This window comes from Platalea leucorodia (assembly GCF_965183815.1).
Source record: "Platalea leucorodia genome assembly, chromosome: 2".
NCBI classification, from domain to species: domain Eukaryota; kingdom Metazoa; phylum Chordata; class Aves; order Pelecaniformes; family Threskiornithidae; genus Platalea; species Platalea leucorodia.
In genome coordinates, this window is record NC_138824.1 from 131,451,309 (window position 1) to 131,465,894 (window position 14,586).

A 14,586-nucleotide genomic window follows, 5' to 3' on the forward strand; every position below is an offset into this window, starting at 1 on the left:
GGGGCGGCACCGGCGCTGGGCGGGACCTGGGGGAGAGGCCTGCGAGGGGACCCGGCCGTCCTCAGCTGCGGGTTTCGTCCTTTCCAGCCTGTCAGGGCCCCCAGCGGCCCTCGCCGGGGCGAGGTGTTCGCTGTAGCGAGGGAGGGTTTCCATCCCCGGGGCTCCCTCGCCCGGGCTGGTTCTGCCTTTCCTCAGCCAGCGAACCCAGAGCTGTGGTGAATCACCCAGCCTCTGAGAAACCCCCGCGGCCGGACTCCGGCCCGAATGTTCAGGTCTTTAGCTACATTTCCCCTCAATTTAAACATCCAGATCCCTTGGAAAAACAACAACAGCAAAACCCTGCCTTCCTCCCCCCGCTTCCCAGCACCCCTCGCTAAATTTGGTAAAGACAACCCTCAATGTAGCAGCGGCGGGTGTTGGGTACGGAACGGACCTGCTGGGCCGGCAGGGAGGACATGGCGAGCGGCGTGAAGCAGAACGGGGAGGAAGGGTTTCTCTCCCCTGGTATCGCCTCCCTCCTCTGCTGGGGCTGCGGGCAGAGCGGGGGCGAAGGATCGGGCTCCGCGCTGGGACAGGTCCCTGCCCATCCGCCACGTTTGCCAGTGGAAATCCCACCGACCCTTTGCTCCTGTCCCCGCTGCTCTTGCGGGGAAGGGGCTGGGTCCCCATCCCTGGGGGGATTTAAAAGCCGGGGAGATGCGGTGCTTGGGGACGTGGTTTAGTGGTGGGCTTGGCAGCGCTGGGTTAACGGTTGGGCTTGATGATCTTAAAGGTCTTTTCCAACCTAAACGATTCTATGATTCTCTACCAGACGGTTCAGGAAAAACCACACCGGCACGCGCTTTCCAGTAGGTTTTGGAGCCATGGGGGTGGGATGGGGCAGCCATTCACGTGGGCAACTTCTGACGGGACGTGGCAGTGGAGGTTCTCAGGCTCGAGCTTTCAACAGGACGGTACCCAACTTGTCTTCATCAGTACCATCTTGTGTGACACACGGACGGGCTCCTGGACAGGGGTCTGAGCAAACCTCCTCTTCTCCCGGACTGGGCGGGATGAGAACATAGACCCCGCTCCGTACACGGGAGAAAAGCTGTGGTCGCCCATCACCGTCGCGAAGGGGGTCCTTCTTTACTGAACGTCCCTTGCATCTGGCGTGCGTGTGTCACGAGAGCAGGCTGCAGCAGCGGCTCCCGCGCAGCGTGTGGAGCTTGAGGCTCAGAGCGCAGGGCACGCGTGCGGGGGGGGGGGGGGGGGGGGGCTCCCCCGCAAGCTGAGCACCGTTGGTCTGTGGCTATAAAATCATGGCAGCTCTTGGAGCCTCATCATGCGCCAGGGTACAAACTCCTTTTAAGTAGATGTAAAGAACGCAAAAAAAACTAAAGAATGAAGCCCCCAAAGAATGAAAACCACCCAAATGTCAGCATTATCTGCTGTGTGCATAGCCAGTGACTGTTGTTCTCCAAACAAGGCAGCCAGCGGTGACTTTCTGTTTCTCGCGTTGCCTGCGTTTGTGCACAGCCTTCGGTTTGTATCTGTGTCGTTCTCATTTCACTCATTACGCACTTCTGTGCTTTCAATGCTGTCGGCTTCGGTTCAGGGGCTACTGTACTGGTTTTGGCCCATGGGATGATTCACTAGCACTAAAACTATTTGGCTACTGAAATTTTTGGAAGTGTGGGCCGTGACCAAAGTACTTTTTTTAGCCCTTTCTGCCATCTAGTGCCCATCTCTGTTCGTGCATTTGGACTCAGGAGACCACAGGTCTCAATGCCGTATCCTAAATCAAGCCGAGACGCCGCACTCAGCAGCCTGGGGAAGGGACCTGGTTTTTCAGAAGCAGTGAGCAACTGCCGCTGGGTCCAGGGGTAGAATGTGGTTTCCAAAATTGTGGCCACAGGGATTTGTGTTTTCAAACTCTTTTTTTTTTTTTTTTTCCCTTTTAAACAGCTGTGCCATAGCTTTAATCAAATGTTGTAATTTGGAGGCCTTACAGTTGAAGTTGGATTGGTTCTTACGTGGTGTAATTAAAATCTGAGCCCGCTCTGAGGTGAATGTAACAGATCAATAAAAGGGTTAAAATAACTTGTCTTAACAGCACGCTCCTTGGGGTTCTCGACTTCCACTGTGCTCTTCTAAGCCAAAACTCCCGTTCCTCGTCAGCAACAAGTGGAGGTGGCAAAACAAAGTTTTTATGCAGTAATGTCACCTGTAAGTTTTATTTGCCTGCCCTGGCAAAAGAACAACCAAGCAAAAACAGTAACAAGAGAATTTGCGGTATTTTCCCCAACGCATTCACCCGGTCCTTTCGCCTCCGCTCGCGCTAAGCTGCAGGCCCGTCTGCCTTCCCGTAGAGGCCCAGACTTCTCGCCGGATGAGGGAGGGCACTGACATCTTCACGTCAGACGCTTGCTCGTGCACACGGGATCTGGGAAGAGGGAAATAAATTCTGCAACGTAACCCTACCTGCAAGGCTGTCGAGGGGTGCTTTTTCTCTTATCAGGCTGCAAGAAATCTCTCTTCTAACAACTCTCTTACTGCCAACCTTTCCAGCACGGATGGAGAACCAGGCGTACCTTGCAAAACCAGGAGCGCCTATGTCTGCTTTTGGGGGAGCGGGACAAGTGTCAAGAGTAATGAAGGTGTGCTATGCTCTTTGCTGAAGTCCTTACTGTTTTTCTTTAGGTACAGTGCGCCCGTCTCGTGCTAGGTGTCCTCTCTTCAGGATGGGCCAGGAGGGAAATCACCTAGCGGATGGCCTATAGGAGCCCAAACAGAGCCAATTCACTCATTTGTCTGTGTGCGTGTTTCAGAGCCCAGGCCCGAACGTCCTCCTCATCCAGTCATCTACCAGCACACACACTTCAGATATTCACCCGCTCCTGCGGGTGTTTTGTGTATTGCCACGTTTGGGGGCTATTTCGCCATCCCGAACTCCTCCATTTCACCTTGTTTCATTTGCTTTGTACCAGGCCCACCGGTATCGTCACGACGAGCGCAATGCCCCGTGTAGGTGTCAGGCAGATAAATATGGCGAAGCACAACACTGACTATGGTGTGAAAGGGTTAGCCATGTATGCCGTGTGGAATATTACAGCAGCAGCACTTTGTTAAGCATACAACTACTAGCGACATAATCAATCATGGATACATCTCATTGTGCTCTCGCAACGTTCTCCGGGGGGATTTACGAGCTGTTCTCCCCCTCCACCAAAGCAGCAGGCTGGAGGTAAAGCTACCTCAGCTGGAGGAAACCAGTAGGAACCTAGTAGCTTGGTCTAGTGCAATGGAGTCTATGAAATTGTCCAGTATTTCCTGCTGGGCAGAAAGAAGAGATTGGGACATTACTAAATATAAATAGCGGGGCGCTCTGTCTCATTAAATACTTTACATGTTCACACCCTTGGCTGTACACGGCATGCAGGATGTTGGGGGCTTTTTTATTTTCCCCACGACCGTGCTTTCCCCAAGTGAAACCGTGTACCTTGCTTTTGTAGAGCTGAGAGTCCTGATGCACATGGTTACAGATCACATATACTGGATAAAGAGGGAATATTATACATAGTGGGAAAGAGGAATATTATACATAAATGTAAAAGCAGAGGATAGTGGAATTGCCTAGTGCCTCCCATAGTCAGCTGAGTTGCAGTCTGGCAGGAAAAGCTTACGGAGGCAAGGCGGCATGCGGACTTCTGCTTAAGCCCCACCAGAAGCAATCTTCGCTTGTCCTTCTGAGATGTCCTGGTTTCGATAAAGCGAACACAAATTCAGTCCAAGGCTGCCCAGACGCAGTCCTTCCTCTGGAGGCACGCGCGTTACCCTGCCGGCGCTAACAGTAAGGTGTGGTGGGGCTGTGTCACAGGAGCGAGTCTTTGTTGTCTTTCCCGTTCAGAAGCAAGAGGTGAGCCAGTTCCTCTTGGGGGCTGGTGCGCCTTTCACGATCTTCTGTCGTTAGGAATGTACCGTGTTCTCTGTGACAGAGCCACCTCCAGCGCCTATAAAATTTCGGGAGTTAGCCGATGGCAGGGAAGGCTCCGCCTCAGGGCTTGGCACCTCTTCTTTGGCGTCTCCCACCACCGACTCCTGCGAGCTGGTCTCTGGGCTGGAAGCTGCCTGGAAGCCGGGCTCAGTGCTGAGGGGCTCGCTGTTCTGCAGGGGGAGCAGGGCCCGGTGCCGCATCAGGCTGTCGTCGCTGTTCTGGGCCTCCAGGGAGTTCCTGCGCTTGGCGTTCCTGTTGGCCATGGCGTTCTTCTGCGGCTCCTCGAAGCTCAGCGACAGGGTGACCGTGCCGCTCCCAAAGCTGACTTTTTGCTTGCACCCACGCTGCTGCTGGCGCTGCCGCTCAGCGGAGGCCGGTAGAGGAAAAGGGTCTTCATGGTTGCTCTTGCTGCTGATGGAGGAGGAAGGGGTGGAGCCGGTGGAGCCCCCCAGGCTGTTGGAGCGCTTGCGTGACACGTTGCTGCGTCTCAGCGTGGCCCTGGCGGCCACCTTGAAAGCGTGGGCAGCTGTGCTGCAGCGCACCTCCTCGATTGTGTTGCGGGAGGGCTTGAAGAGGATGATGTAGACTTTGTTGAAGAAGATGCAGGCCAGGAGCCCAAAGCTGGCAGCCAGTATCGCAATCACCTCCACAGCAGAGACGAACTTGCCGTATGTGCTGGCGTAAGCAGGGATGAAGGAGATCCAGACAATGAAGAAGATCAGCATGCTGAAGGTGATGAACTTGGCCTCATTAAAGTTCTCAGGTAGCTTTCGAGACTTGAAGGCAAAGAAGAAGCAGATGGCCGCCAAAAGGCAGGTGTAGCCAATGAGGAAGCCAAGGGCCATCAGGGAGCCTTCGTGGCAGGTGATGAAGATAATCTCATCCTCCAGTTCATGGTTTCGGTAACTGGATGGCGGGGCTGTGTAGAGCCAAATCACACAGATGACAATCTGCACGAACGTGCACAAGAAGACCAGGAGGAACTGGAGGTTGAGGCCCCACCACTTTCGGTGGAGGCTCGTGGGGATCTTTGCCTCAAAGACGAGCAGGACACGGTTGGTTTTCACCAGGATGCAGGAGATGCAGAGGACAAAGCTGATGCCGAAAGCTGGCTGCCGCAGACGGCAAGTCCAGTTCTGGGGCTCGCCAATGAAGAACAACGAGCTGGAGAAGCAGCAGAGCAAGGAAAAGAGGAGGAGGTATGACAGCTCCCGGTTTGTAGCCTTGACGATGGGTGTGTTGCGAAATTTGGTGAAAACTCCCAGGACAAAAGAAGTCAGGAAAATTCCTAGCACAGCAAAGAGAGTCAGAGCAATCCCGAAGGGCTCTGTCCAGGACAGAAACTCTATCTGCTTGGGGATGCAGGATGTGTGGTTCTCATTGGACCAGTAATCCTCAGGGCACTTGTCACAGGCACTTGCATCTGAAAAAGAAGTGCCAGGGAGAGGGAAGGTTTGTCAGAACGAGAGGCTGAAATGTGGGATGACATACATGGCAGCTACGCACCGGCCTTCACCTTAAATACATGGGGTGTTCCCTTCAGGTGCCGGTAGATGCCCAGAATCATGTGTTGGTGTCTAGTTTTACACTGAAACAACCAGCCTCCCACGGGCTATACAGCAAAACACAAAGCATGCTTAGTTCCAGCTTAAAAAATGTCCTGCCTCTGCACTTGTGTTTTTGGAATCCACTTCTTGGCAAAACTTTGCAAACTTTGATTGCTATCGGCTGTTACACAGGCTCTGTCCCTCTCTCTTTCTTGCTCCTTCATTTTTATCATCTACTTCTGTCGGTCTTCAGACCTCTCACACTTTTATCATCATTTGAAACATCCTGCCTGTCTCTATTACAGAGAAAATTAAAAACGTGCTAGCCTCCTTAAGTGCTTTGAGAGCCTATATCATATTCCACAGAGGCGAGTCTTAGAAGGGTTTAAATTGCTCTTCCCTGGAGGCAGGCAATGCCCTTGACTCCCAGCCCGCTCTCATTTCATGTTGGAACATCAGGGGAAGATGTGTCTGAACGATCTCACTCCCCCAACACCCAACAAAGCATCCCGCTGATACTTGCAAAGGGAAAATTGATGCCTCCATCTCTTTCCTCTACATGAAACTAGTTGGTACCTACGGGGATGGCAATGTATGTCTCCAGTGGCTGCCGTGATCAAAAGGCAAGGACCTGCTGCTTCTGCTCTTTGACCCAAATGGGTCTTGCGCTCCAGTGGGGAGGGTCACGACTCCCTTGATGGCAGCGGAAAGGGGTTGAGAGCAGTGGGTTGGAAGTCATAACGCGCCTCAGCCTTCAGGATCCCAGGGGGATAGCAATGGGCTGCAGCGAGTGCTGGGAACAAACATTCAGAAAACCCCTTTAGCAGCAACCTCCCTCTGAGGTTTGCACCTGAGCACGGACGGAGCCTCAGAGCATAGCTCCCGGAGCAGAGCGTGATGCCAGCGAGAAAGCCAGGAACGCCCAGCTAACGAGGGCAGAGGATTTCAAGCTCTCTCGTTCCGGAGGGGTGGTTGGAGGGAGCATCCGTGACCTGATATGATGCTGCTTTCCTAATGACTGGTTGCCTCACCTAAGCCGTTCATCTGAAAAACTTGCACTAGATGCAAAAGCTCAGTCAGAAGCTCCCATCGCCACATGTCGTTTCATCGACATCCATTCAGCTTCTGCCTTCTACCTGGAAGCCTATTGCAAACTGCAGGCAAGGCTTCACGTAGCAGGGAATTCAACCGCCTCCACTGGAGGCAGGGGCAGCTTTTTAACACTGCACCCTAAAGAAGTGCTTTCGCTGTTGTCTTGAGCTGACTTAGAGCCCATGCTGCCACTGCAGGGAGCAAACCAGCTCTCCCTCCTCCCCAAGGCCGCTCGTTCCTGCCCCCTCCTTGGGGTTAGCGCTATCGGTCGTGCGGCTTCTCGTTCCAGCTGGGAACTCAACCTGCCAAGAGCTTGTTTTAGAAAGACCAGAGACCTGATCCAACTCGCTCTGTGGTCGCACGAGTACCAGTCCTGCGCCCAGACAAAGGCTGGCAGCAAGCAGCTGGGAGAGGACACGACAGATTGTCTCCTTCAGCAGCGTTACTGTCTCGGCTGCATGAGACTGGTTGTAAAACTGCTCTCTACGCCTATAAAACTGGCAAGCTGAGGAAATAAAGAGCACTGCTGTCAGCTGAAATTGCAGCAGGGAACTGTGGAGTCAGAAGGCAGTTGCCCCCTCAGCCCCAGAAAATTTCACCAGCGCACCAGTGCCAGCTCCCCAAATCCTGTGAAAAACACCAAAAGACCCACATGACCAGAACTGCTTCTATTTCATTCAGAACTGCTGCTCCCAAGTGTCCTGTATATGCTCATGCTAAAAAAATCATCATTCTTGTCTGATAGGATGCAAATTAGAGTCTCCCGAGGGAGTACACTTGTTCAGTCTTGCAAGCAGCTTACTGAAGTTTTCATCTCAGGGAAGGTCTGCAGCGTGCGCGGGGACCAGCGCTGCCGGAGGGGATGTGAGGAGATCCCGCGCGCTCTGCAGTGCGGAGGGGACTGCTGCTCTGAAAGGACTTATGTGCCTTCATCACCCCGCGGACGCCCAACACTGAGGGAGCACTAATGGTGTTGGAAATTCAGAATTTTTTAACCAGCTCTAAAACTGAGGTTACCTTTTCCCTCCACTACAGAACCTGAGCAGCTTGATCCAAGCTCCCACTGAAACCGACAAAAAAGGTGTTTGATAGGACTCAGAGATTCTGGTTTCTTGCAGTGCCAGTGCTCAAGAGAAGCTGTGGTTGGTGACCCTGTAAAGGGAAATATTCCTCTCTGCTTGCGAAGTCAGGGATGGACTGGACTTTATTTCTTTGTAAGGCATGAAATAAACCCCTGACAACATGGGGAAAAGCAGACAGGTAACTACAGAATTCAGGATTAGGGTAGGGAGCGTCTCCTTCCTCCAGGCTTTTGGAGGAACAAAAGCTATTGCTACAGCGCAAGGGAGTTTGCCTGTGGCTGCCCGAGAGGCTTCCTACATGCAAGTCCTTTTTCAAGTTCTCTGCCTTAATTTTCCTAACTCAGAGCAGAAGAGACAAGGCGGCTTAGCAGAACCACAGGACTCAACTCCTGTAAGCTTTTCAGAAGGCCCTCCAGACTTTCTGTGAAGCCTCGTGGCAGAGCAGCCTCCAGCTCAGCACTGCAGGGAAGCGACTTCAGCACCACCGCAGGTGATGCCCGGAGGGCTCGCCCGGTCCTCTGCAACCCCCGAAGCAGCTCTGGGGCTATTACCTGTTTCATCGCTGTACTCCCCGTCGGGGCAGTCCACGCACTCGAAGCAGCAGGTGGGCTCCCCCTCAATAATGCCCTTCCTGGTGCCCGGGAGGCAGTCCCTGCTGCAGTTGGAGAAAGGCACCTGCAAGAAAAAAGCCCGAGGAGGGTTAATGGTGGCAGTGCCCCCCGTACAGCCTTCCTACAGCAGGACCTTGGCCTTACCCCAAGGGCGTCATTGCTTGATTAGCATGCTGGATGGAAAGCCTCAGAGGCTCACTTATTCTTTCCACAGAACAGGCACATCTTGTACAACAGATACATCTACAATAGTCCTTCCCCAACCCGCTGCAGTGGTATTCACTTGAAGGATCACATCAAGGGACGGTAGGGAGGCTCAACAGATCTCTGCCATCTCTACTGTGTTGTGGGCACTGCGAACCTGTGTATGTGACCCAGGATACGCGTACCAGAAAACAGTCGTTAGGTGGTTAAAAGAAAAGACAACCAATCTCTACTGGCAGGAATTTGAGTCAGCCTTGGAGATGATGGGCTCTGACTGCTGATCCCCGGTCCCTTATATTGCACATTGACTGCTAATGATTTATGGGAATTATAACAGTTCCTTGAAGCCCGCTTCCTCCTGTTCTCCCGAAGACCCTCTCCAACCCCAAAACATGAAAGGCAAATTACCTAAGCAAGAGGAGTGTTCATATGAAAGAGAGGAAGGCCCGGTTTTAAGAACGCTCAGCATCTAAAGGTGCAAATCAGCAGCTATATGCAGATCCAAAACCAGCCACCTCCACACGAAGTACACCTGAGATCTTCCAGGTGTAAATCCACGCGTAAAGCCCACAGCTCACTGCTGACGTTCCTGAACTTCATCAGGAAGGTTACTCAGGCTTCCAGACTTCTGCTGCTGCAAACGATGAGCTGTGTCACCTGCTGGCTCTGCATTTACGCTGAGTGTGAGCCCACCTGGGCACGGCCGTGCCCTGGCAGCGAGTGGTCGCGGGGGCACGCTCACCATGTGCTTAATGCACTCTGACAACAGGGAGTACAGCACAAGAAGTGGAAGCTTGGGCCCTTTTTTACACGGAAGCACAACCCAAGGTTGAGATCACCTTTTCCCACCTAAATTAAGGAAAGAGAGCTGACACAGAACATGGACTTGCATGTAGACATGCCCCAGGGCAGTCTCCATCCCTGCAGGTATTTAAAGAACGGATAGATACGGTGCTTGAAGACATGGTATAGATGGACTTGGCAGTGATAGGTTGACGGTTGGACTCGATGATCTTAAGGGTCTTTTCCAACCTTGACAATTCTATGATTCTATGATTCTATGGCTTTCTCAGCTCAGGGGAGTTAAACCCCCACTTTCCACTGCCAGCAAAGTGCCACGATCTGTACATACCTAAGGGCTGCTCTGGTTGGAAGCCTCCATTCACCTTTTTGGAGGTTTGCTGCTATGTGGAAAGGAATGAACCTCCACCTCCTTTTTCCCCATCCCTCGCTGTAGGATCTAAACCCTGTCTGAACCGTTTGACTCCCTCACTTCTCCTGTTGCCAAGCCCAAGGGCTGCTAACCTGCTGATCCCCAGAAGCTCCCGTGTGGATGCACGCAGGCAGCGAGTCTGGGCTGCAGTTTGGAAATGGCCTATGTGCAGGCATCGACCTCAGCCCCGGGGTAAGCAGGCCCTCGGTAGTGGCAGCTCCTGTGTTGATGCCCATTTTGTAACGCCAGTATTCGCCTGCAGCTGAGAGCAGTCGCCAGTGCCCACCATGCTGAAGTTTAGCTGCAGCACAGTTTGGGAACCCTGTTTCTAAGCTGTTAATCAGGACTGCGTAATTAATTGGACAGAGGCACTGTTAATACCTCTTCCTTGGGACCGTCTTTCAGCAGGTTGTGCATCCACCAAGAGGACTTCATCAGTCTAGGCTGCCTTTCCCTAGGCTGGCACTGATGATTTTGAACAGGGCTGAATCAAAGGCCCGACTGTAGTCATGCACTGCTTCCCCGTGATCTACTAAACTGATTGAGCTTCCAAGGAGGAACATTAAATTGGTTCGGCATGATTTCATCTTGACAAATCCACATTGGCTTTTTCTTATCAGTTTATTATCCTCTAAGTGTTTATGAACTGTTTAATAGTTTTTTTTTATCAAGTCTTTTAGGTTACTGAAGCTCAATTGTGTGTAATTCCCTTGGCTCTTCTATATCTGCTTTTAAAAACAGGTATTACGATTACCGTCCTCTAATCCTTTGAGACATCACCCGTCCTCCACATTTCTCAAAGACGAATTGCTAGTACTTTCGAGATTGCTTTGGCTGCCTTCTTAAGTATTCTGTGGGGAATTTCCTTGGGTTCTGCCAAAACGAATCTGTCTATCTTACCTACTCTTTAACTTGTTCTTTTGCAAGTCTGGCCAACGCTGAAGTTCCTGTGTTAAATTTAACTACATTTAATCTTTTTTAAAGGGTGATGGAGGCGTAGAAGTCTTTAATGAGTGAAGTACTGGCTACTCTTTTTGAGCAGAGCCTTGTATCTGGAAGAAATACAAACGCTATAAACTGGGAAAAAAGCTGCAACAGACATAGAGGTTACACACCCCTCCACTGGCACACAATTTACGTGCCCTGGCGTGACGCTCTGCAACATCCAGTCACATTTTTAATAGTTTAGGACAGAGAATGAAGATAAATATTGCACTGTTGGAGGAATTTAGACCAAGAGAACATAATTACTCAGTTTAAGTTAAAAATAAAAATCCCGCCTGTTGGAAGAGGTGTCAGTGACATTTGCAATGATCAGAAGAAGGGGTTAGAATATCAGGGGGTTTTAACTCCACTTGTAGTTTGGGCTCAGAGTCTCCTGCTGGGCTTAGAAAAGCCTGCGCTCAGTATTCCTGCTGCAGCGTGCTCTGCCTGACCCATGCCTCCTTCGGAGAGCTCTGGATTTAAACCGTAAGTGAAGCTGGGGTATATGGAGTAAAGGCAAGGCTTAACTGACGGTGTAAGTGTGTTAGGCAAGCGTAGCTACTGCAGAAGCAGTTACCTGATCTGTCAGCCAAAGTGAATAATCACCTGGAAGTGAATTGCCTTGTTCATGAATCAGGTGCTGATTTAACACGTCTAAACGTTGCAGTGGGGCCTGGAAGCGACATTTCTAAGCTAGCGCTCCCTGTGTCACCTCCCAGGCCACACGCCAGTGCCCGCTCAGCATCCCCTCTGGGAGCCAGGGTTTCTGGCTAGGCTGGAGCGGGCTGGCCCTCGTCTGGAGATCCCTGCACCGCATTGCCATCACGCGGGGGAGACACAGCCCGGGCTGCTAGTGACGACACAGTTATGCTGAGAAGACCTAACATGTGCGAGAAAGTGGAGCAGGACTTAGGCCTGACTAAAATCAATGGTTACATCATGTGCTTTTGAGACTGCACAAGCACCTTCTGGCAGATTAAAAAAAAGGCAGCAGGTACTGGCATCTCCCACTATTTGAGCACCATGTCCAAGTTAACCTGGGAAGACTGACAGGGCTTTTTCTGTTTGGTTTGCAAGGCAAGGGTGTGTGGAAGGCTCTGGGACTCGGAGGGCAACTTTAACTAGGAGTAGGAAGAGACACTTCTTGATGCAGAGATACTGGGAGTGGAAGAGATGGCTGTTTTCAGCAATGAAACTGCTGAGCTCAGGAAAACTTGACTTAGTCAACAACCAGACTTGGGTAATGAATTTCTCATCCTTGTGGAAACAGCCGTGCAAAATTCCAAGCTATCTACGTGGGCCAGAAAAAAGACATTATTTAAATGATTAATACCCAGGCTCATCAAATATATAGGAGGGGAGAAGCAGCTGCCCGTTATTTCCAGAAGTGTGTAATGAGGGTGTAAAAGACTATGGCAGAGACCCTGTATACAGTAAGATGACTGGGTCTTTTAATGAGACATGGAGCCATAACACAGGAGTGCGCAGGGTTAGTTCAAATTTCAGCCTGTGGGAACTTGGGAGATGTTGCTGTGAGGATTTATGCACTTACCTCCTTAGAGAATCCACTCCACAGGATCTTGTTTTCATTTATAAAGAGCCTCTCCCCTTTCTTGGCATAAACGTTGTAGTGCCCAACCTCCTCAAAGACGACTGAGCCATCCTCCGGAGAGAGATGCCAATTGATTATTGAGTAATTCCCTACCAGGTCCCCAAACTCATCAAAATCCACTTGCTCCCCCATGTTATTGGTGAAATTTAAGTGGCGCAGATGCTTGAGAACCTAGAGAGAGAGAGAGAGAGTGTGAATGCCTGCGAGTCACCCTAACGGAGCACACGTCTGCCATAGGGACAAAACTGGAAATAATCACTTTACTACAGTCCTTAATCTCTTAAAAATCACAGTAGTAGCAGGCTTTCTCTCATAGACATCACAGGCACACACACAAAGCCTGTACAAACCTCGTAGACAGCACAAGGTATCGTGGCCCTCGGGGTGGACGGCACCCATCTGTAACACTTTGCTCACCAGCCGCTACCCCATCAGCCTTTGAGCATTCCTCTTCAGTCCCTTCAGCCGCCCCTGCAAGCCCACAGCTCTCCTTCAGGGGCAGAGAAGCGGCAGCAGCCACCGAAGCGTTTCAGTCGCCCACGCATCCCTCTCACCCTGCTCTTGCAACCACTCCGCATAAATGCTCTCAGTTGGCATCGCTCGTCTCTGAATGATCAATCACTCAGAAACAGGAATGCTTGAGAAACAATTCAAACTTGACTTTTGATTGAAAAACCCCAAGCCCAATGCACTTTGGTGAAAACCGACAAATCAAGCTCGTTCGCCACATGGCAGGCCTGGGGCATTCATACCACTTTTTTTTTGGCTCCTGTCTCCTGGTTGCATGGTTTCAAGTCATCACGTTCTGCCTGTCCCCACGTGTTGAGTCCTGTAATTTTCACCTCATGCCTTAAACTGTCATATGCTGCGGACGAGAGCAGTTAATCCCGGCTGCAAAATTCATGATCTAGATAGCCTGACAGGTAGACCAAGGAAACTGCAGCATGAAAGACAGACGATACTGGCAACTGTGGTACAATCCATCCACATTATATTTTTCTTCAAAAGTTAGTTGCTGGTTTACGCACTTATCAGGTTTTTTTCCCCCCTCATTATTAAATGATGTTCTTAGTTTCTCTGTAGAGCTCATCTGCAGAAAGCGGAGGTGACCCTGAGGGCACCGGGCTGTCAGCCGTCCCTAGACCACTGCGGCCTCATTGCTGCTGTGGTTCTCTCTCTCTCTCACCTGCAGGCACCCAAACATACAATCCTGGATGGCAAAATGTAAGAAAAAATGAAATTAAATCAATTTGTCTGGGCAGGCAGAGCCCTCCTCACCCCATAGACGTAGGACAGACAATATTGTTTTGATGAAGCCATTTCACCTGGAAACACAGGGACAGGGGAACAGAATCACTTCATGAATTCCTGTCAGTTTTGCTAAATTGTCTCAGGACCCTCCCATCTCAGGCTAAAAATCCCCAGAGCTACAGAGATATCCTCCTCTCACTGCCTGTATCAATGCCAGCCTGAGAGAGCCTGGAAAAACCATAGCAGTACTATGCAGGAGGAGGCCGGCAATGCCTTTTCAGCTTTGTGTGATGTTGATGGAAGTACGTAAAAATATTGCCACAGCATTCAGCCTTTGAATAATGGGTGGGATGGCGGAGGCAGGATTTTTCTCTGTCTCTCATCTCCGCTGGCCCTCCTCTACAGACCAGCTCCTCCGTAAGGTGTGCAGCTGCAATGATCTCACTGAAGGGCCAGGACCTGTCCCTGGAAGACCTCACCCTCGGATGGACGTGGCAACAGAAGGTGCTCTGCTCCGGCACTTCGCTGTGGAGAGCCAGGGCATTGCCAGCTGTAGGGAAGAAAAGAGGAGACCGCTCCCCTCTCCGCCCCCTCGTCCTGAGGGGCACCAGGACGATGCTACTTGCCCAGCTCCATCAGGGAACAGGGAGAACAGAGCAGAAGCAGCTCTGAGGTCAGAACGGGTGACGCAGGGTCTGCAGATCCACGGTGACGTCTGTACTGCATCAACTCACTTTGGCCTCGTCTGCAGCGGGGCTGCAATCTTGGACGCGTTAGCAGGAACCCTGTCCGTCAGCAGGGACCCCACGTTCCTCTGCAGGCTCTAGCACCCACCAGAGGGTGACACCTGCAACTTTGACGTCCGGATCAGATTTGAGTCGTTACGTTGAGCTGAACGCCGTGTTTCTCCTCCCTCCAACTCCGTACCGCGCTCTCGTGCAGCGCTGCGGCACTCTGCTGAACGGCACTAGGATATCCTGACGGGGTATCGCTGCTGGGCTGACTTTCATCTGT

General features: G+C 51.5%; 1 protein-coding gene across 1 annotated transcript in view; it reads right to left on the reverse strand.

Annotated features, from left to right (window-relative positions):
- Positions 1-3,948: 3,948 nt before the first annotated feature.
- Positions 3,949-14,586, reverse strand: part of CASR (calcium sensing receptor) — a gene marked incomplete at both ends in the record, with an annotated part of 40,997 nt that continues 30,359 nt past the window's right edge. The window contains 3 exons of the mRNA XM_082337186.1: positions 3,949-5,399; positions 8,249-8,372; positions 12,262-12,492. Coding sequence (XP_082193312.1) covers positions 3,949-5,399; positions 8,249-8,372; positions 12,262-12,492 — 1,806 coding nt within the window. The remainder of the gene's footprint in view (positions 5,400-8,248; positions 8,373-12,261; positions 12,493-14,586) is intronic.